The sequence below is a fragment of the Empidonax traillii genome, unplaced genomic scaffold (genome assembly GCF_003031625.1).
Source record: "Empidonax traillii isolate 1590-97213 ecotype Southwest subspecies unplaced genomic scaffold, ASM303162v1 scaffold148:size1803964, whole genome shotgun sequence".
NCBI classification, from domain to species: Eukaryota; Metazoa; Chordata; class Aves; order Passeriformes; family Tyrannidae; genus Empidonax; species Empidonax traillii.
Window position 1 is genome coordinate 1,174,051 of NW_020955341.1, and position 21,890 is coordinate 1,195,940.

The 21,890-nt window shown below is 41.6% G+C and overlaps 1 protein-coding gene across 6 annotated transcripts in view; it reads left to right on the top strand.

The window, feature by feature from the left end:
• The window catches only part of ST5 (suppression of tumorigenicity 5), a 175,955-nt gene that overhangs the window by 84,121 nt on the left and 69,944 nt on the right, over positions 1-21,890 (top strand). For 2 of the 6 annotated variants that reach the window (XM_027884562.1, XM_027884563.1), the window contains 2 exons: positions 15,158-16,357; positions 20,124-20,260. In XM_027884562.1, the coding sequence (XP_027740363.1) occupies positions 15,158-16,357; positions 20,124-20,260 (1,337 nt within the window). Of the gene's footprint in view, positions 1-107; positions 220-2,916; positions 3,652-15,157; positions 16,358-20,123; positions 20,261-21,890 lie in introns of those variants that run through there. The other 4 variants (XM_027884564.1, XM_027884565.1, XM_027884561.1 and 1 more) reach the window with 3 other exon arrangements.

A 21,890-nucleotide genomic window follows, 5' to 3' on the forward strand; every position in this document is an offset into this window, starting at 1 on the left:
ATTGCAGAGAAAGGCTTTGCTCCTGTTAGCTTTGTTAAACATTAATGCCAGTTTCCTCCCTTTAAGCATACAAAGAGACAGAGGTTTGACAAACACTCGGACTGTGTCATTTGCTGCTCGACAAGGGAAGCAGGCAGAGGCTCCATCAAGGCATGTGGAGCTGAGGGAAGAATGCCTGCATCTCCATTCTGCACCTTTCCAGGAGGGGAGAGCTTCTCAGTAAGTCTGGGTAGGCTGAAGCGACCGTAGTGATGGATAGTTGTGCGCTTGCCAGAGGTTTGTCATTTCCCATAACCAGTTTTGCAGGAGATGGCCTTTCTGCTCATAGGCAGGAACTCAACACCAGCCTTCTGCTTGCTAAAGGTGGCTATAGGACTAGCTTTAATTGCCCAAGTATGCAGCTCTGGCATAGGACAAGCAACTTTGTGGACCAAAACTCACTTTTACAGCCCTTCTCTTCCCCTCCTCCTGCTGTCCTCTCTTGCTCTCAAACAGAAGCTAATCTCTCTTCATGGCCTGTTTCTTGTCTAGTTTGATGAGATTCCATTTTTTCCTCTTTAAGTCTTAAAGGTGATTTTTAAGTTTTGCAGCAGTAATCATCATGCCCATGCATTCTGCCATTGCTCTGAGATATGCCTCTGCATGACAGTGTTTATGGCAATTTGTTCTGGCATACTTGGGATGTATACTTTGAATATACTAGGCTGAATTTGGTTTTATTGTGTAGAAAGTGTTAGTCCATTAGAGAGAGGCCACAGTTGTTTATACCTAGGCTGAATATGACCGCACTTTTCTAATTGCTGGCTAACTGCTGAGATGGAAACACATTGTTACATGCAGTGCTGCTGGCACATTTTTGTGTGTTGTGTTAGGTTTTGATGCCTGGTTTCAGGAGTTTTTTAGTGACTTTTTTATTTGTTTGTTTGTTTTTTCAATGTGCTTTCTGAGTTATGAGACAGCTTGTATTTTTTTTTTCCACTGAATAAATAGCAGAAGTCACAGGTTTGTGCTTTTTAGGAAAAAAGTAGCATTGTGGGTCAAACTCGGTGAGGTTCTGAGGGATGTAACTTAGGGTTAGAATCTGGGCTTCAATTTGTTGATTCAAATACTCACAATTTGAGAGCCCATGGATTACTGTAAGGAGTTTGTTGATAGTATTGTAGTCTTTGGAGAGCAAATATTGTCACAGCTGATGAGCTTATAAATGTCAGTAGTTGTTTTTTCTTGCTGCCGTATACAAAGATGTTGGTATTGCCTCACCTGTGCCACAGCATTTTCATTTTCTTGCTGTTTTGTGTGATGCTCTCTGTGCAGCTCCTTGTAGTGACATGAAGCTTATTTTTGACTCTGTCCTGGAAGGAAAGGATGGGTGACAGGAGAAATATCTAATTGCTTTTAGTTGCTCTAAGTTAAAATTTAGTTGCCCTAAAGTAAGTAAAACTTGTAGTTTCTTATTACTGTGCAACATTCCCATTGCATGTCTGTAGTAGCAAAACATTTTCATTGTAAGGGTTATAATACATAAAAATTCTCTCACAAGAAGTAAAAAGTAAAAAGTTAAAATGTATTGGCCAGCTCCTTATAAAACCTAATAGGCCAATAGAAGAGTGTAAAACTAAATCCACAGTTTTATAAGAAGCCAAGGTCTTGTGAGAATGAAAAGTTTATAAAGGATATATAAACCCCCCAGATGATATCCTTATTCCAAATTTAGGCTTGAGATCCCACAGCTCTTGTAGGTGTGGTGATGAAATCTGGCCTGGGAGGCTCATTTCAGCTGGGTGAGTAATGGACACGTTTATGTTACCCTTGATCACGGTGAAGAAAGTCATGGGAGTGTCTTTGCCTGACCTAACTCTGCTCCCGATGACGGTTATGGGCAGCAAAAAGCAGAGAAAAGCCAATGTCTGAATCTTTTGGAAAGCTTCCTTTAGATCATGTTTCTGAATATTGGTGTGGGCAGTGCTCAAGTACTGGCTGATTGTTCTTTTGTTAATATTCAGTGAAACTGAATTAGGGCCAGATGTAGCCCTTGGACAAGTTAAATTTGGCCTTGTCTGGACTCTTAGGTAAATAAGCATGATAGCAACAAGCACTACAAGTCACAACTTTTTTTTTTTTTTTTTTTACTGTCTTTCTTTTTTTCTTCCTTTTTTTTTTTTTTTTCATTTTTCTTTTTCAGTTTGTGTATGCCAACAGATTGGGGAATAATTAGATCAAAGAGTTTTTCAAAGCTGCATTCACTGAAAGAAAAAAAAAAACCAACAACTTTTGTTAAGCCAATTTTTTCACGTCATGCTCAGTAGTGGATATGCCCAACACATTTCCTCATTTTCCTGGCTTGTTTAGATAAATGAAGTAGAATGAAGCATATAGTAACCAGTCAGGTATAGTAGCATAGTTTCATTTTCAGTGCAAATGCTTTTAGACTGAAACTTTGTTCTTTGTAAGTGTACATTTGTACCAGGTCAATGCCTTAAATCTTCCTGCAATAAGTTTTGCATCAGTTTACATTTTTAGTAACTTCTCTTCAGTAAGTCTTGATTTGTGCTGACATAAGCCAGAAGAAAATCAAACCCTGATGCAGAGATATTTAAAGAAAGTGAATAAGAGGGAATGAAAAAAAATTCCCTCATAAATTCAAGCGAAGTATGTAATTTCTTCCTAATCTGTGCAGATCCATTGCACTGGCAAGGTTTTGGTAGCAGGGGGGCTACAGGGGTGGCTTCTGTGACAAGCTGCTGGAAGCTTCCCCCCATGTCCTACAGAACCAGTGCCAGATGGCTCCAAGACAGACCCACTGCTGGGCAAGGCTGAGCCCATCAGTGGTGGTGGCAGCGCCTGAGGGATGATGCATTTAAGAGGGGGAAACATTTACTGCGCAGGAGCAAATGCAGCCAGAGAAGAGAAGAGTGAGAATATGTGAGAGATACAGCCCTGTAGACACCAAGGTCAGTGCAGAAGGAGGGGGAGGAGGTGCTCCATGAGCCGGAGCAGAGATTCCCCTGCAGCCTGCGGGGAAGCAGGCTCTGTCCTTGCAGGAGGACATGGAGGTCCATGGGGATGCAGACATCCACCTGCAGCCCATGGAGGACCCCATGCCAGAGCAGATGGGTGCCCAAAGGAGGCTGTGACCCCGTGGGAAGCCCATGCTGGAGCAGGGTCCTGGAAAGACCTGTGGACTTGTGGAGAGAGGAGCCCACTCTGGAGCCGGTTTGCTGTCAGGACCTGGGATCTTGGGGGGAACGCGGGCTGGAGCAGGCTGTTCCTGAAGAACTGCACCCTTTGGAAGGGACCCACACTGGAGCAGTTAATGAAGAACTGCAGCCTTGGGAAGGAACCACCTTGGAGAAGTTTGTGGAGAGTTGTCTCCCGAGGGAGAGACCCCATGCCAGACCAAGGGAAGAGTATGACTGTCTCCCAAGACCCCATGCCAGAGCAGGAGAAGAGTGTAACTGTTTCCCATGGGACAGAACCCATGCCAGAGCAGGAGAAGAGTGTAACTATCTCCTGTGGGAGAGACCCCATGCCGGAGGAAAAGAAGAGCGAGACGAGTCCTCCCCTTGAGGAGGAAGGAGCGGCAGAAATGGTGTGTGATGAACAGACTACAGTCCCAATTCCTGATGACCCAGTGCTGCTGACGGAAAAGAGGTAGAGAAAATTGGGAGTGAAGCTGAGCCCAGAAAGTAGGGAGGGGTGGAGGGGAAGGTGTTTTTAAGGTTTTGTTTCTCATTATCCTATTCATATTTGACCGTTAATTTGTTACTTACCTTTTTTCCCCTAATGATGTTACTTTAATTGGTAAAGAATTGCTTCCTGTCCTTATCTCAACCCATGAGCTTTTTGCTATGTTTCTCTCTCCTGTCCAGCTCAGGAGGGGGAGTGACAGAGCAGCTTTGGTGGGCATCTGGCATCCAGCCACATCTGTGCACAGTGGAAAGTGTACCAAGGGTCATATTTGTTATCATATCTGGAATTTGTTTTGCATTCCATAAGGTCAGAGCCTCTAAAGAAAATTATGATGATAAGAGAGACTGGGGGTGTAAACTCTGAAATCTTTCCTCCAGATACAGGATGCAGCCTCCAAAGATGAGACAAGTTGCATACTCAATTAACATATATGGGGTAGATACATCTTAACCTTTGTATTTTATGTTATTTCATCTGTAGTTATGTTCCTTTGCTCCTCTCACCACTGAGTCCATAAACCATGGAGTGTATCTGTGCACATCAGGCAGTGCAGCTGTGGTCTGTGGTACAGGTTTGCCTGGTTTGTACATGATGGTACGAGGGATATCAGCTCACTTATAGGTCGGTATAAGTCATGGCAGGCAGCTGAAATGCTGTTTGCACTCTCAATCTGCCCTGATACAGAAGCTGTGCTGCAAGTCTGTACTAGCTATTTCTTCTGAACATGTGCAGTATTACATATGTATTTCTAGTATTTGAGAAAGCAAAGAGTGTCTGTGTGTTTCGTTCCCTCTGCCTTACTTTGGCACCCTTATGAGTCATCCTTCACTTAGCAACAGTTCCTTCTCTTTTCTGCTTTTTCAGGTGCTGAGAAAAAATCCTGCATTTGTTGTTTTTGGGGTTTTTTCTTTCAGCTGTTGACATAAAACTCATGTGTTGTGAGAGATATTATTAGTGCTTCTTACAAAAGAAAAAAAGAAGTGTAGCTTTTGGTAGGAAACTGTTTTGACCATCTTCAAAGGTTGTAATGACTGTCAGTGTACGGGTGAGAGACAGACAACTGTCAGGGTGCAATTGCATAACTGACTGGAAAGTTCACAGATGATGGTAATACCCTTGCTTATGTTGGAAAAATAGTCCAAATTTGAGGCACAGAGGTCTTTGGAGACGTAGGCAGGTGGAAATTCACTCTTCTAAGGGACAAAGGAGAGAGGGTAAAACTTACAAAATGAAGTTAAAGATGAAGAACAAGGGCATATTTCTCTAGTCGTATCACTGTAAGAGTAATACAGTAACAAACAAAAAGTGTGACGACTGCTTCACCCATGTTTTACAAACATGTACAGAAAGTGCCCTTCAGGGAACAGATAAGCTTTCTTAGCGTGGTGTGCTGATATTATGCCATTGCTTCAGCTTTTTGCTTATGGAGAAGTTTGCAGAAAGTTAAACTGAGTTGCTGTAGTTGTCCTGACAACAGGATGGCACCCAGCTGCTGGTCAGAGATGAGACCCCTCAGAGGCCTGAGCACCCTGTCGAGAAAATTTGAAATCAGAATTACTCTTTCTCTTCCCCTTCCTCAGATAGTCCATATTACTCATGTCCTACCTTCACAAGGCATGAGCTTCAATTGCATGGGTTGGATCTGATCAGCTGTATCCAAGCAGGGCTGATGTTGAGGTTGTTCTGGATTCACAGAGATACTGTAGGAGCTTCTATTCTGCTGGGATTTTAAAGTTTATTTTTTGTTTTGCTGTTGTTTCCTATGTGGTACAGTAACTCCAGGAGCAGCACAGACATTCTCAGATCTTTTCAATCACTTTGGTGTTATCCTGTGTGACATACTGTATTTTCTCCAGACGTTTCAGGCCTCACACTTCCTGGCTTGTGATACTAGTAGTTGAAATGATGACAGAAATTAAGAATGCCTGTGTCAGAGCAGGTCGATGAATAATTGCGTTCAGTTTTATAACCTGCACTTTTAGGATGCTTTCTCACTGTGGTAAATAAACTACTTTACAAAACCAGAAAACTGGAAAAAGAAATCTTTACAGGAAGACCTCACTGCAGCACAGTGAGAACCAGAGCTAAGCTGCTGGGTCTGGAAGGAAAATGTGGATACTGGTAGGAAAGGCAAACAAAGAACTTTGTTCTGAAAGCAACTTCTCTGAGTGGATGAGGTTAAAAATGTTTGTTAAAGATGGGATGCAGTCCTGAATTCCTATTCTTTTTCTGTCCCTATTAGATATTTATTCTTGGGTCTATCAGATGAGGTTTTATGTGACCTAGAAGTTGTGAAGCAGGGAAAGCAGATTTGGTTGTATCTTGTATTAGTGTGCAATTAGGATTTAGGACTTTTTTACTTCCAGTTCAGTTATTTTCTTTTGGGGTATAGAGTATTTCAGTAAAGCATACAGTGACCTTGTAAGGTTTTCTGACTTGTCAGAGCAGAAAAGGAACAAGCCTATTTTACAACAACTTTTCCAAACCAAGAATTCCAGACTTGGGGGTTGCCAAGTGCAGAATGCCCTCAGATATCTTAAAAACTAAGCATCACAATTCACAAAAATAATTTTTAACCCGTCCCAAATTGTGTGCATGTAAACACAGAATACTTGGAAAGCTTTGGCAGAATTAGTTCCACAGAGTTTATTGCTCTGATATTCTAGGGCAGATAAACAAGCATGTTGAAAAATCACCCGTGCTTTGAAGAAGCAAAGCTGAGAGCTTCTGTGTGCACTGGGGTTTTGAATAGTCAGCATGTTTAGACATGCTGCTAAAGAACAAGTTTCAAGGACTGGCAGTTCTTAAATAGACAAACAAGGGTTTGTGCATTCTGCCTGGTTTAAGAAAATGCCATCACTTGCTGTGTTACCACTCCCTCTCCAACAGAACTCTCAAGAACTTAAGAAATCAGGTGAGACTAAAACGTGCTGAGCTGATTCCAGAACATAATAAAAATAAGTCACAGTGGAGCTATAACAGTGAAAATATCTACAGGTTATGGGAAAGACTAACTGTAAGAGAGACATCCATTTTTTAACTTTGATTTGTACTTTTAGGGAGAAACTGAGAGATGGTCCTATAAACTCATGCGCTGTACTTTGGTGGAAAAGAGAGAATGGCTTACTTTGATTCTTCAGTTCTCACTTTTTGATTTTTTTTTCCCCCCAGTCAGCTTCTTATCACTGTGATGGAAGGTACAGCACAGGCTCATTGATCTTTGCCTTGGGTATTCATTTGTGTCTGGACAGGGAGGGTGAAAAAGGCTTAAATGTGATATAAAAATTGTTTAAAAACTATCCCGCGCTTGCCTTGTAACAGAGCAGAAGATTGCCATAAATCTAGGGTGGCAGGGAATCTAACCCTCTCAGTCTAGATAATGTCACAATTTCCTGTTATCTTCTTCACCCTTAGAAACTTCTTGGCAAAGGCGTGTACCGAGTGCACGCTGATTGATCGCATTTTATTTTACCATCATTTGTCGTTGTCAGATTTGTCTTACTGTCTTTGCTTTACAGATCAAGTCTAAGTCAAGTATTTATGATCTGACTCATCAGCTTTGATTTCTTTGCCCTTTTTTTGTACAGTTTTAGAGCATAGTTGCCACTTCACAGAATTTACTTTGGCAGAACGATTCCTGCATTTCAGTGGTGTCAATCAGACCTTTTGCTTCTGAGCCATAAAAGCACAGTTTAGCTGCAGTCAGCTGTGATTGTGTGTGCATCTCTTCATGAACTCCCTGCACAGACCCAGAGCCCCAGAGGGGTGTTAATGGCAGGAATTCATCACAGCACCCCCACAAATGTGTCCCACAAATGTTATCATTAACTCGGTACTTCCTGGGAGCACAAAAAGTGGAGCTTTTAAAAACTGCACATAGAACTTGATCTTTTTTTTGCTTCACAGTCCTGGTGTCCTGGTAGCTCTGATACGGTTTCGGTTTTTATTTAAATGGAAAGTATCAAAATCCTTTGAGGGGAAAAAATTCAGAAGTACAAACAGAAAATAATTGGTGTTTCTATTTTTGTTCTGTCTTTAAACATTCTGTGATTTGTTGTCCACTTTGATTTTATTGCCTCATTCTCTCTAAGTGCTGGGACTTTTCCATCACTCCACATGTTCATGAGAGTGAGCCTATTTCAAACAGCCTTCTAATGCAAATCCACTTTTCAGTTTAGAAAGTTTCTGTCTTGTTTTTGTCACAATCCCAAAGTCAACAATAATGGGAGGAGGTTATCTGGAATGCAGATTTTCGGGGATTTTGAGCCATACTCCTGGTGAGAGCTCAAAAATCATAAAGGGTCTGGAGGAATGGGGCTTGTTCTGTTACCACTTACATCACTTTCCTTCCCAAGTCAGAGGCAAAATACAACAAGTTGTACTACCTGTTTCATTTCCAAGTTGAATCAGCTCGAGAGCCACCTTTCTAGTGTGTGCCCAGCACTTCAGTGTGAAAAGTTCACCTCCTTTACTCACCATAAGTTCTTACTTAGATTTAAGATAATTAAATACAATCTGTAATTAGCTACTTGAGTTATGTAGAAAATTAAAATGCTGTGTGCTATGAGAGCAGAGAATATACTGTAGTAGAAAGGCTTACTGCCAAACAAAACTGGATTTAAAATCAGTAGTGCAGGGGGTCCCTTTGCTTTGCAGGTTTGCAGCAGCCACTGTTATTGCCTGTCTGTTCCCTCTGGTGAGAATGTAGCTGGGATGAGGAAATGGCACATTGTCACAAGCAAATAATGCTGAACCTTTGCTGCTCTGTCCAATGGTTTGTCCCATAACTCATCTTGAAGTGCAACCAAACTGCTGATTGGTAGTACTTGAGAGCAAAAAAGTGGGCTTCTCATAGTTCTTTGGAGGAAAGCATAGAGGAAATTAATTCCTAGTGTATGGATAGAGAGAGGAAGAGGGAATTTTTTTGAGAAGTGTCCTTCATCATTGCTTCAATCAAGTGCTTAAAGGTTTTTTGATCTGCTTTGAATTACTCTGCCTTTTTTTTGCACCTGAAAAGGCATCACTGGGAGACTGCTATCCTGCAGTAGTGTGTTCAGTTTTTGGTTGTGCAAGAATACTGATTCTTAATGGGAGCTTTCCAGTCATCTCTGACAGAGGCAGAAGAGGCTTCTCTGTTTGCTGGGTGATTTCCTGGCAAAAGAAAGTTTCTCTCTAGGGTGTGAAAATGTACTAGTTACAAGGAGCTGCTGGTACTGAACCTTTGTAAAAATGATTCTTTTGTCCAGGTCCCAGAGGTGATGGGACATAAACACTGGTTCTAGTTTGAGTTTCTGTTGGTCTCCTCTGCCTATTATGTTGAATCAAATGGGAGTTTGATAGAAATGAATACCACAGTGAGCCATTACATCTCTTCTCAGCAGCAGTGCATCAAAATGCATATGGTGCCCTTGGTTGCAGTTGGCAGGTGAGCTGAGTGTGATTCCCTTTCCCTGTGCCTTGCTCTGGGAAGGATAAATTCCAGTATTTGTACTCACAGTGGCTGGCATGAAGTAGGAGATGCTCCTTACTCAAGGGATCTTTCTGGGCTGACCAACCACTCTCTTGCAGTCTAACAGCACAAAGCTCTGCTTTTGGGTGGGTATGATTTTGTTTGGTTCAAGAAATGTCCATCCTCATTTTTGTTTTGGCCTTTTGAATTATGGGTAGAAGTTGGGAAGGATATGATCCATTTTTAGTTTGAGTACAAAAATGCAAGTACAGCTTTTTATTGTGGTGAGAAATTAGGCTTGCATGGGAGAAAAAACCCTTTTGAAAATTCAAGAATACAATAAGTTACGTCTTATTCTCCAAGTTTCGTGTTTCACTCACCCTTCAACTATTTGGAGGTGTATACTGATTGAAGATCTGGATGTAAATAAGCTCACCTGACTCGCAATAAAATCCCCAGGCTTTAGGGGTTTTTCAACATCCAGTTACAAAGACAATTTCAGTTTTTCATCCTGAAGTCTGAATACAACCATCTTGTTTGCTCAGAAGCCAAAAAGACTAACAAGATGCCAGAAAGGACTGGGCTTTACCATCCTTTCCTATAGAGTGTTAGCAATTAATATCTGAATTAGTGCTTCAAATGATCATTTTTGTGTAATCTTTTGCTTAAGAGAGGTTCTTTACTTAAAGGAATTAAAATAATCATTAATTATAAAATATTACTAATTTGTAATGTTGTATGAAATAATTTGAAAGTTGGTAGCTAAACATTTGTTAGAATTCTCTCTTACAAATTTCCAGAGAATTTTGAAGTTACATTCTCAATTACCTGGAATCAGGGCATCTTTAGTGCCTGCATTAAACATGAGTTTTGGTGCTCTTGCAAGGAGAAATTTCTGTTGCTTTTGTCTCAGATCTCTTTAGATTTTGGTTAGAGCAATAAGAGGTTTCTAGTCTTGTGTGGCAGACCAAATCTACTAATACCCAAACTAACATGCCAATGGTCACTGCTGATTCTGATGTTATCGTTACCCTGAAACAGGTTAGGTTGTCCTGATGAAATGGCACAATGCCCTGAGAAGAATCAGGGATAAGAAAACCCTAAATAAAATACTACAAATAAAACCAGTGCTGTGTCTTTGTGTGAGGTCACTACACTTCAGTATCACTGTGGAATGATGGGATCTAATCAACAGGAGCCTGGAAAGACCCACTACCTTTTTTTGTCAGCACGTTCCTTGCTCTTTTTTTTTTTTTTTTTTCCCAGTAAATGGGCTCCCATGCATGAGCATGTTGAAGTGGGAAATTCCCTGGATCACAGAGCCAAAAACTGTGCTATTATTCTGTACATTATGGTTTAAGCAGAGCAGAACGGATTTGCAAAACTGAAAGATTGCTGAGCAGTTTCTTCCAGCTTGTCTTTGCCCAGGAGAGGATGATCTGTAGGGTCACTACTGACACTTCAGAAAAAATAAAACAGCATTGCAGAGTCTCAGCTGCTTAGGTCAGAAGTCAGAGCAGGGCAGTGAGGAGTTAGGAGTCCTGTAACTCTTTCAAGGCAAGTCATTTAACCACCTACCAGTCACCCTTAAACCTGTTTTGAAACGCAACTTAATATTAGTGTGTAAAAAGTGTGCTGGTCATGAATGCAAAACTCCTCAGTAAATGTATATTCTTATTATCCACATGTACTCTGATTTCCAAAAGATGTATAAAACAGCCCTTTACCCATCATTCTGGTTGTCCTCTGATTTTGAAACATATGTCATCTAGTTGTGAGAACTGTCTGCACTCATTTCTCCTCTTTTCTGGAGCTGGTGTTTGGCAATGGATGCAGGAGGGAGCTGTGCTTCTGCTTAACTGGACCAAAAGATCCCTGCTCTTGCTAATAATTTTGTATTGCCCATTTTCAGAGTGGCTTCCAGGAATTAAATTCTCCCTCTTCTACACACCCACGTTTTGCAGGTAGAAGATTGTCCAAAACTGGAGACTTTCTGACTTTTGGGTCAGATATAGAGTGAGGACTCAGGCATTTATGGCACCAAGAACCAGCCCTTCTCTATCCCCATAGATTTTTAGTACAAGTCAGCCTTGCCAGAGCCCTTACAAAGAAGGCAGGAATTAATTCTTTTTCATCTTTTGTTTTGTGATGAGTAGGTTGCAAATTATCTCAAAGCAAGTGCCTCTGCTCTCTTGGTTCAGCTGAGATAAAGCTCCACTGTTATCAACATGTGTTTATGGGAACTGGTAAAAAGAGATGCCTCTTGATAGAAACCTTTATTAGAGAAAACAATATGACTACATTGGTCTGTGAAAATCATACCCATATTTGAGAGCAGGCCTGGAGAATGTCAATTTTTGTAAATTAAAAGTTTTTTCTATGTCTGGGTGGGGAAAAAGGGAACCTGGAGAGAAGAGACTGAATCAGAATATAAAGATCAGTTGTGTCTACAGTTCAAAATCCTACAGAGCATGACTGATAGTATCAGTTTCCTCGTACTGTAATTCTGCTGATTTCTCAGTGAATAAGTCACATCAGCAAAGCTGAGCATGGTCCAGAGAGCTGGAAATCACCTCTTGGATTCTGTCTGCTCTCCTCACTGTGCAGCAACAAGTCCCAGCAGGAAGGTAGTTTCAGGGTCTGTGACCTGTTTAGAGGACACTGTGGGCTGCTTGGCAGGTGATTGTCTTCGAGACTGCAATGCAATGCTGACCTGGCAGTGGTTTGAGAGCTGCACACCTAAGGCTGCATGTTGGAAGAGTGCCCTTAGACAGGGAGTCAGAGAAACTTATTACAGTGTCTTTTGTAAAATGCTGATATTCTTAAAAAAAAAAAGAAAATCATTGCCAGCAATGAAGGTGTTGTCCAGTGAACTTGTTAAGAAAGCTAAAATTGATTCCGTAATCTTTTTTTATGCTGTTTATACACAATATTTGGAAAATTTATGTAAGATCTGCTTTGTAAGTGCTGCGCTGTATCATTGTGTATGTAGAAAACTTCAATAAAAACATTTTGCTTTACTATTTGTATGGAAGTTTGCAAGTTGATTAATTATTCATCTCCTGTCCAGTAATATTGCTTTTAAAGTCTGTGACACTGTTGTCCCTTCAAGAGAATATTCTTCTAATGTAAGTAGGTCTCTTGAGGCAGAACCATTTTATTATCCACTGATCAGCTTTTGGACTTCTTTTGTTCTTTAATTCTGTTACTTGCCAGTGTGCTTTAGAGAATGCAAGCTGAAAACACTGGGACAAAGCTTTGTTCCTCTTTGTTGTTGAATTAGTCCTATAGGTTCTCTCTGGATTACTTAAATTTACAGTGTAATGGCATGTAAAACAGAATCCTTTTCTTGGTTGTGGTGTCTCAATTACTTGACAGCGTACACCTCCAGAAGGGCTGTGGCTCTGCAGCCCCAGTCTTGCACAGTGGAAGTGAGTGGGAGTTTTGTAACTGAATTTGGGGGTTTCTCGATAAAGCCTTAATTGCAGTTACCTTACTGGGGACTTGGAGTTTAGAAGAATGGCTCATATCTCTTAACAAGAAATGTTTTGCAACTTCTGCAGGTTATGCAAATCATGACTTTCCCCTTTTCCTCCTCTCCTGATGAGTCACTAAGCCTTTTCCCTACAGTGGAAACAACTGAGAAGGTATTTCTTAGATTGTAATGAGATAAAGGACTATGCCTATGGTGTTTTCTATACAGTAAGTCAAAAGCAAGGAGAGGTTCTATGATTCTATGTTTGTCAGTGTGTCCTTCACCTCTGCTATGCAATTTTACTGACTTTGCTCCTGTAATTTTGTATTTTATTCTTGCTATTGTCAATACAGATTAGACTCTAATAAATAAGTTGCTAAAGCATTTTGCATGGCCTCTTCTGTCCCTATCCCCTAGCTGAATCCTGGCAATGGTTTCAGACAACATATGGCTTCTAAGGTTGCAGTGGAGGCTGTAGCCTTTAGATGTAAAATACACTTCCAGTGGGTGATGCCTGTTTCCTTGAGAGAACCCTGAGTGCAGCTCTGGGGCGGGCCTGCGTGACATAAAAGAATGGGAGAACATGATCTAAACTAAAGGAGTGTTAAGAATAATATAAAAGTTTGGGTTTGTGGTGTTAGACTGAAGAGACTGAGATGAGACAGACAGAAACAATGAAGATTCAGGGTGCCCCACCAAGCTGGCGAAGGCTGATTTAGGTTTCATCTTCAGGCACTGTAAAGGTATGTCGGCCAAGGTAATTCCAGGTAATCCACTACAAACTCTGTGCTGCAACAGCCAGCCAAAACCACTCATCATCTGTCACCTGCTTCTGATCTTCTGAGATCTCTTAAGGCACCTGCCTGCAGCTGTACAGGATAGCAGGAAATTCAACTTCCAGGATGAAAAGAGCATATTCTGACATGCATCCTTTCTTTCCTGAAATGAAGAAGTTTTAAGTAGTTGTTGTAGGAGTATTTGCCATTGTCTTTGAATTGAGATCTCTCTCTTTTCCTATAGGCATGTTTATTTTTCAAAACAATGAAGAAACAGAAGTTGCCAAGCGGTGCAGCTTCTGTTTCAAATACACTTTCTTGACACAGGCCTCCGAAAAAAAGAAAAAAGTTCCCTTTTGTTACAATTTTATCGTGGTCTTTTTCTGACCAGAACTTTTTTCTTTTGTGATGCTTCTGAGCTTTGCTTGTGAAGTATCCACTGTAGGAAACTGAGATGAAATCAAATAATTTGCTTTGGGGTTGTGTTTCAAGGAGAAGAAAATATGTCCTATGTCAAAGTAAATTTTTCAGAAATCACCCCAGTGCTCTGGATTTTTGGATTAATGCACAGACCTTGGCACCTCTGCCTGTAGGTATTGGCTGGCTGTTGGGAAGAAAACAATATAGCAGCAGGGATCTTCTGAACCTCTTGTCCCTTTGCTATAGTGGAGACATTTGTTCCTATGATTACTTTTGGTCAAACAGCTCTTTGGTTTGGATCTTTGTGTACAAGACAGTTTATTAAAAAAACAGCTTGTTGTCCACAGTCTTCACAGAACATAAACTTAATTGCATATGCAAGACATTATTTATGGGTCTTTCTTTTTCTTTCTGTGCTGTTTGGAACAGAAAGGTTGCTAGGGCAAAATGTTAAAGGAGTTGTGATTATTTCTGCTATGTTTTGTGTGTATGGATTTTGGCAATGCAGCAAACCCCCTTTTTTGACACAGTTTTGGCTTAATTTTCTTACTGCGGGCTCATCTTTGATGAGCCAACTGATTAATGTTTTGTTTAATTTCCTTTTGTCTTTTTGTTCTCGAAAATCTTTGCAACAATGTGCAAAACCCCAGCAACAATAGCTGATTTTGCAAACCATGGTAAGAATTTGTTCCAAGGGTTTTTTTCAGGGTAACACTGAGATCTTTTATACAGTTCATATTCTTCAACAGATAGAGTGGGCAGATTAATGTGTTTTCTCAGTCTGTAATATTCATTTGATAAGAAATTACTTTTGTTTGATAAGGAAAATTTAATCTGTTGGCCACAGCATCAGACCAAAGACAAACCAGGTCTTTTGCTGTTTTATTTAGTTTACTATATATATCAGGGATTTGAAATCCAGAGGATAAATTACTGCAGTGTCTGAACACCATGATGCTACTTTGCTTCAGATATTCTGAATTAAAAACTGGCAGATTTTCAAATTGGTTTGCTCACCTCAACCAGGGAGTAAACTCTTCTCCTTGTTGGTCAGTCTTTCCCAGTTTTGTTGCAGTGGGACAAGAGGGACTCCTCAGTCTGGGAGGTCAGGGAGCTCTTCAGCTGGAGGTGGTAGATGCCTTCAAGGCAGTAGTTTGCTGTGAGAATCTGAGAATCTCAGCCCTCGACTCTGTGGCTGAATGGTCGTTGATGTCTTAGTGGTGCTTTGGGGTAGTCTTGCAGCGTGAAGACCTGCAGCCAGGAGAAATCTGGAAACTAATCTAGATCACCCAAGGGGAACTAGACAAGGGGACAAGGACTTGATTTTTTATTTCTTTCTGCTTCTAGGTGTCAGTCAGCCACTCCGCCACCTCTTTTGTCCCCCCGAAGAAGCCCTGCCTACCCCCTCAGTGATAGTGAGGACTCTTCGCGCTCTACTCAGCTGACCAAAGTCTCCAGCTCCAGGCAGTGCCTCAAGGACTGGAACAGCCGCACATCTACGCGGCAAAGCACCTCCACAAGCCCATCGGACACAGACTCCTCAAGCCACCCTCTCAAAGCCGTCAGCGTGGGTGCTTTGGATAAAAGGCCGTCCCTGTCCAAGGTTGACCAAAAGGAGAGTCCAAATGAGGCTCAAGACGGGGAAGCAATAGGGAGCCATCCACTTGCCCGGAGCACTCTGTCCTTGGGCACTGCCACCAACTTGAGGACCCTCTCCTTCAGCAGGGTGAGCGTCCGCTCCCAGGCGCTGGACATCAGGCAGAAGATCACGGAATGGGAATGCCGCCGGGAGCTGTCCCCCAGGACGAGTGTGTGTGTGGACAAGAGGGATGCTGGGGAGAGGTCAGGCAGTGAGAGCTGCCCCAGTGTGCTGACCTCTCCCTGCAGCGACAAGACATTTGATTTCAAAGGGCTCAGGAGAATGAGCCGAACGTTTTCCGAGTGTTCTTACCCGGAAACAGAGGAGGAGGAACTGCTGGACAGGGATTCCTGCCATCGGTTTGAAAAGAGACCAAGCAGGAGCGAGCCTCCTTCTGCCACTTTCCTTAAGGGCCACGGGAGGAAAGAGTCCTCTGCTGTGCTCAACAGAATACAGAAGATTGAGCAGGCTCTGAAGGAGCAGTCGGGCAGAGGCCTCCCGCAGTTACCAAGTAGCTGCTACAGTATTGACAAAGGGAAGAAAAAGACTGTGGAGGGACTGAGTGAAACCCTAAGTGATAGCAAAGGAGGGAGTGTTATTTTGGGGAGTGAACCAGAAACACCCCCTGAGGCTGAAAAAGGCAGTAAAACAAAACAGGGGGTTACTGCAAACTCAGCCAGCCCTAAACTGCTCCTCGAAAGCCCGGCCAACAGCGCGGTGAATCCTGTCCCCAAGCCCAAACGCACCTTTGAATATGAAGCTGACAAAACCCACAAAAATAAACCAAGCAATGGCCTACCTCCATCTCCTACACCTTCTGCTCCTCCTCCCCTCCCGTCCACTCCTGCACCTCCTGTGACCAGAAGGCAGAAGAAAGAGTCGCGCTTTCACAGAAAATCCCAGAATAGGTAAAAGTCAAGGGAATGTCTTCTGCTCGGTTCTCCAAATAAATTAATAAATAAGTGTGCTGTGTTTTTGGAGTAACAGTATTGTAAATTCTCCTCTAAAGTGCTTTTGACATAAGAAAAACTAGGAGTTGTGTGCAAGACTAGTGTTTTTTTTCTACTGTATTGCACTGATAGGATGCACTGCTACACTACCTTTATATGCCTACAGTTTTCTACAACTTACATTCCTGGATCCCTAGAAAAGGCTCTAGGTCACATGTGCTAAAGGTTATCTAGTTCATTTTGGCACAGATGCTCTTGATTGTGATTTTTAATGGACCATAATTTCATTATCGTCTTGTTGTGGGACCTTAGCTGATTCATCATAGTCTTTTCTTCCTGTTCACTGCAAAACACACCTGCAGAGGTTTTCTGTTTCCAAAACTCATTACTACAGTGGTTGTGTCAGTTTTATGCAATGCTGGTGATTTTATTTATTTCAGTGCTTAGGGATGGTATCCTAAGTTACTATCAACAGCTGTAGAGGATTAATGCTGAGAAAACTGTCATGGCACAGAAAGACCCTTATGCCCTTCCTGAGTTAATGATGGGCAGAGTGTAGGGCTATTTCCCCAGCAATCTGTGGGGCTTAGCTTGTTTTGATTACATGATTCGTCCTGAGTTTTAGACGTGATAAAACTCATCCTGCTCACTGCTTAGAAAATTATAGGCATAGTTGCTGCTAAGCATTCAAAGTGCATAATTTTTAACAAGTTCACATATCCATGCATGTGTGTGACACACACAGTCCCCCTTGATATTTAGTTTTGCAAGTAACTGCTAAACAGCTTCTCAGATGCACGCTATCAATGCAGTATCTGGTGCTTGGTGTTGGCTCAGTTAATTAAAGGTTTACAACAGCACAACCTGACCTGAAGTATGCTGAGGGAGGAAAAGCAGAACCTTTGGATTCTGCCCTTTTCTTTTAAGACACACCTGCTTTTGAAATGGATTGAACAGCACTGCTGAGATGAGTCGTATCTCTGAGAAAGATGGGGGAGGAGGGAACGTGGAAAGTGAAGCTCTGATTAGCAGTGCTTATCTTTGAGTTTTGGCAGTGATTTCAGAGGAAGTAAATCTAGTTTTTAACAAGAATTTGTGAAGCAAAACTTACCTCATTTTGTTCAGCACAGCATTTGCAATGTATAGAAGATAAATGATAACTTTTAAATGTTCTGGTATAACCGACAGCCTTTATCGGTAAATTAGGGGGCAATCATCTAAGAACCACAGTATTTTGTCACAATGATCTTTGAGATGAAGTTTTGAAGCTTCTTTCAAGAAGAGATACCTGCTGTTCTCCAGGTTCAGTCTCCTGTTGTAGCAGAGTTTGACAACAGCACAGTTCAGCAAAGGAGCTTCAGGCCTGTAGGGTTAGGAGATACAAACCCAAAAGAAAAGCATTATTTATCAATTTAAATTCTGATTAGTAGAGTAAAAGTTGTAGGATTTACAATGTTATCATGTGAACCTGATGATTCTTGCAAATCAGTTTGACATTTTAGAGGGTAGGTGTACATTCATCTGTAACAGCTTTACTCTACAGTAGTTTAATGATTTCTCTGGACTCAACTCTGATTACTCATGATCTAAATAAGTTTAAATCAGTCTCCTAAAAATCTCAGGTTTGCTGGCTGTCTTTAGGGCTGGGTGGAAATCTGTTATAAAATCTTAACTTTATCATCTTTGCTACTGTCCTTCCTTTAGTTACAGAAAGGAGAACTCCAGGATTTACAGAGAACTTAAGACCATACAATTCATCTAAGAATGACAGTATTTAGTTAATAGTAATTAGTGAAAACTCTGTATCTAACCTGTTCTCTTTTTGAGAAGAGACATAATTCATTGTGTCTACAGCTTGTAGCTCTGTGTTTCAGATTGAACACACACGTGGTTTGCACTCACTGGAATGTCATGAGAATGGACTGTGGGTATTTATTCTTCTAATGTTTTCATTGAAAACACTGATTTTATTTGTCATTCTAGTAAAATAGAGGAAGGTCTCTTATGTTTGCCTCTTAGCATGGAGACAGTCTGTATTGAGAGGATCTGGTGCCCACAATAGGTTTATTATTTCAGATTGATGTGAGCTGGATGTTCCCTAGCAGTTGCAGATCCTCTAGTACACACACAGTGCAGGAGAGGAGTGTCACAGGATAGGCTTGCGATACATGGACCACAGCTGAGTGTCAGTCCACAAAACCATTCCTGTGATCCTATGCAGTGTCACCACCTCGTAGTGTTACTTTGAAATCTATAGGAGTTGGATATTTAACTACTTTAGAAAGTCTCCTTTGATACACAGGTATGTCTTAAGTGTAAAAGCTTCCCTTAGAGCTGAGAGTAGGTGTGGAGGAGCAGGTGTCTGGATCTGGAATGCACAGGTTGTTTCTGCCGTGATCCTGATGTGCATAACTTGGACCTGGATATTCTGAAGATTAGGGAAAGGAGAGAGAGGGGGCTTCTAAGCGTGATCCAGACCTGTAATACTGCTCCAGCAGACAAATAGGAAACGCTCTTGTCAAATGCTGTGTCTGCAGTGTTAGTCACTGTGCTACCTACAGGGATACTTGAGCCAATTCACAGACCAGTGTCCCATGAGACTCTCACTGCCATATGGGTGTGCTGTAACTCCAGCTGGCAAGAAGAACAGGGGTTGATGGCAGAACAATTTATTGCTAATCTAGTTTGGGTCTCACTGAGTGAGGTATGGGCATTAGCACAGTCTCTGCAAGCCTTACAGCACCACAGGATTTATGCTCTGACCTGAGCCTGTTTTTATTACCATTTCATCCTCAGCAGTAAATCAGTCCAATGAATGCCAGCCCCTGTACAGCTGGCACTGTGATTCAAGGATCTCCCAGCTTCAGTATAGATATTGCCTGAGGGAACAAGTGCTGTCTAAACTGGAGAGGGGGAGGACTCATGCTCTTCTTCCTCTAGAACTGCTCTGCAGCACTGGGGCAGGTGTAGGTGGGAGGTGGTGAATCGGCCGTCCTTCAAGTATCCAGGTGGGAAACAAATTGTATGGTTCATCTGACCCAGCTGGTCCTTACCTTCCTGCCGGAAAGGCCAAACCTTCAGGCTCTCAGCCATCAGCCCAGATTGTTCATCCACCCCAGAGAACACTAATTTCCTCAATGCTTCACCCTTTGCTGATAGTGTTTGACATAGGGTGTGCAAGAGAAATGGGTGACTTCCACACGAGTCTGCCTCTGGTATCTGTACACTGACCTCTGTGCAGGAACACATCTGAAGGTTCAAGATGTGAGTGGGGTCTAATGTCACCACTCAAGAGGTGAGTGGTGAGTGCTGCACCTTCCAGAACAACTAGTGGAGGAAAGCTTTTCAGAGATATGGTTTTCTTGAGGAGAGAGGGCTACGTGCTTCTGGGGAGCTTGGCAAGAGCAAAGCAATTTCTAATCTCAGGACTGTGCTGCTAACCTTGTAAATTCTCAAAAATATCACATACTTTTTTGGTATTTTCTCACTGTCTGCATAACGGGGATAACAATACTTTCAGTCTCCTAAAAGTGTCACAGGTGGCTATACTGGAGACTGCTGTGAACACAGGACTTAGGATCCTCCAGAAGATAGTTCTTAAAACATGATATGTGATTTTTTTTTGTTGTACTTCATTTTATATATATTTCTTAGCAAACACTCATCTAAATGTTTGAATAATTTTGCATTCTAGTTACTAACTACTTATTGTTTTAAACTTCAGAAAATCCTTTGAGTTTGAGGATGCCTCAAGTCTGCAATCCCTGTACCCTCCCTCCCCGACTGAAAATGGGACTGAGAGCCAGCATAAATTTGGATCCAAGAGCACTTTAGAAGAAAATGCCTATGAAGACATTGTAGGTAAGAAGCTGCTGCAGTTCATGGGCTCCCAGCGGGATGTTAAGTCGTGGTGGGCAGGCCATGAATTGTTGAACACGTGCCCTGTGAAGGAGCACTCAGTGCTGTCAGTAAAGAGAGATTAAAGGGAGGGTAAAGGGGTTTGATCCTTCAGTGCAAATGTAGGAAGTAGTAATGTCTGCATGTAGGAAGTCTTGATTCTTCTGGACTTTATTGGGTACTATTGGAAACAGACTGTTTGGTCAGCTTTTTGCCAATGCTCTTCAAGAACCAAATCATTCTTTTTATCACGGCCTTGGCTTGAAGCCTTGAGTGGTGTAAAAATGCAAAGAACTGAACTTGAGACGGTGTTTACAGAGCTATCCAATAGCAAGATTAACCTCAGAGGCCTTGTGTGGTCACTCTGAGCTTTTCAGGACTCTGGTGTGGACTGCCCCAAAGCAGTTTTTTGTAGCACTGTTCCTGATCTTCCCTAAGTCCCAGTTGCTGGTTAAAGAGGAATTAATTTCCTTTAGCTATACAACCATCAGAAATGCACAACAAAAAAGCACTGTTTTGATTAAGCTTCATAAGAAAAACATGTTTCTTTTGGTCTTAGAAGGAAATGTATGGCCTATGCATACATTCTTTTAACATCAAAAAAAAGTTGTTACAATTACCAAAAATTGGGCAGCCCTTCAGAGCACAGATTTTCCACACAAGTGATGAATATCTGCATTGTTTTTAACTCTTTCAGTATTATATTATTACAGCAGATACAAAGGGAACTTCATTTTACTTTAGACAATGAATCTTTATATGCTGAAAACTGGAGGGGAACCAAGATAGTCATGGACCCTAAAGCACATATCCTCTGAAGAGACACTGACAAGCTGAGCTTGTTTAGTCTGGTAAAGTCACTCTAGCAGTGCTTACAAATGTCTGAAGGGCAAATGAAGATAATAGAACAAAACTCTTCTTGGTCATATCAGTTGATACAGCAAAGAGCAGTGGCCACAAATTGCAGCCTGGGGCTCTTTGTCATGCCCAAATTCTCTCTCTGGCTTGTCAGCCTCAGCGAAAACAGGAATTTATTCTTTCCATTTTCAGCTGTACTCTTCCTCTATGCCATTCAAAAAAAAAAAAAAATAGCTTTCAGAACAGAAGAAAATGCTCTTGCTCAGTATTTGCTAGTAAAAATGAGAGCTTTTGTAGATACTGAGAAGTTTTCCTCTGTGAAGAGCATCTTTATATGATCATCAGCCTTTTCCATGACAGACCACACAATTCATACTTGAAAATGTATTGTGTGTTAGTTACAGTGCTCGTATTTTCTCGGAATTTGTCAGTGTGCTGCGCGATGTTAGGTGGTAATGCTTCTTTTCCTTGCTCTGGTTTGTTAAATATCAAAATAAAATGTGCAGGACTGGTAAGAAGCTTTCTTCAAAAGAGAAGAAATCTTGGGTTCGGTAAAGCAAAATCATAATGGGCTCTTCCAGCTCATGGGAACTATAAACCAGCTGCCTTCAGACTATAATTTGGGCATTTTGGCAGGGCAGTGGGAAGAGAATGCAAAATTTCAGATCTGTAGACAAACACAGAACTTCATTGTTTTGTACTGCTTTTTAACAACCTCTTTCCAAGCACTTCATTC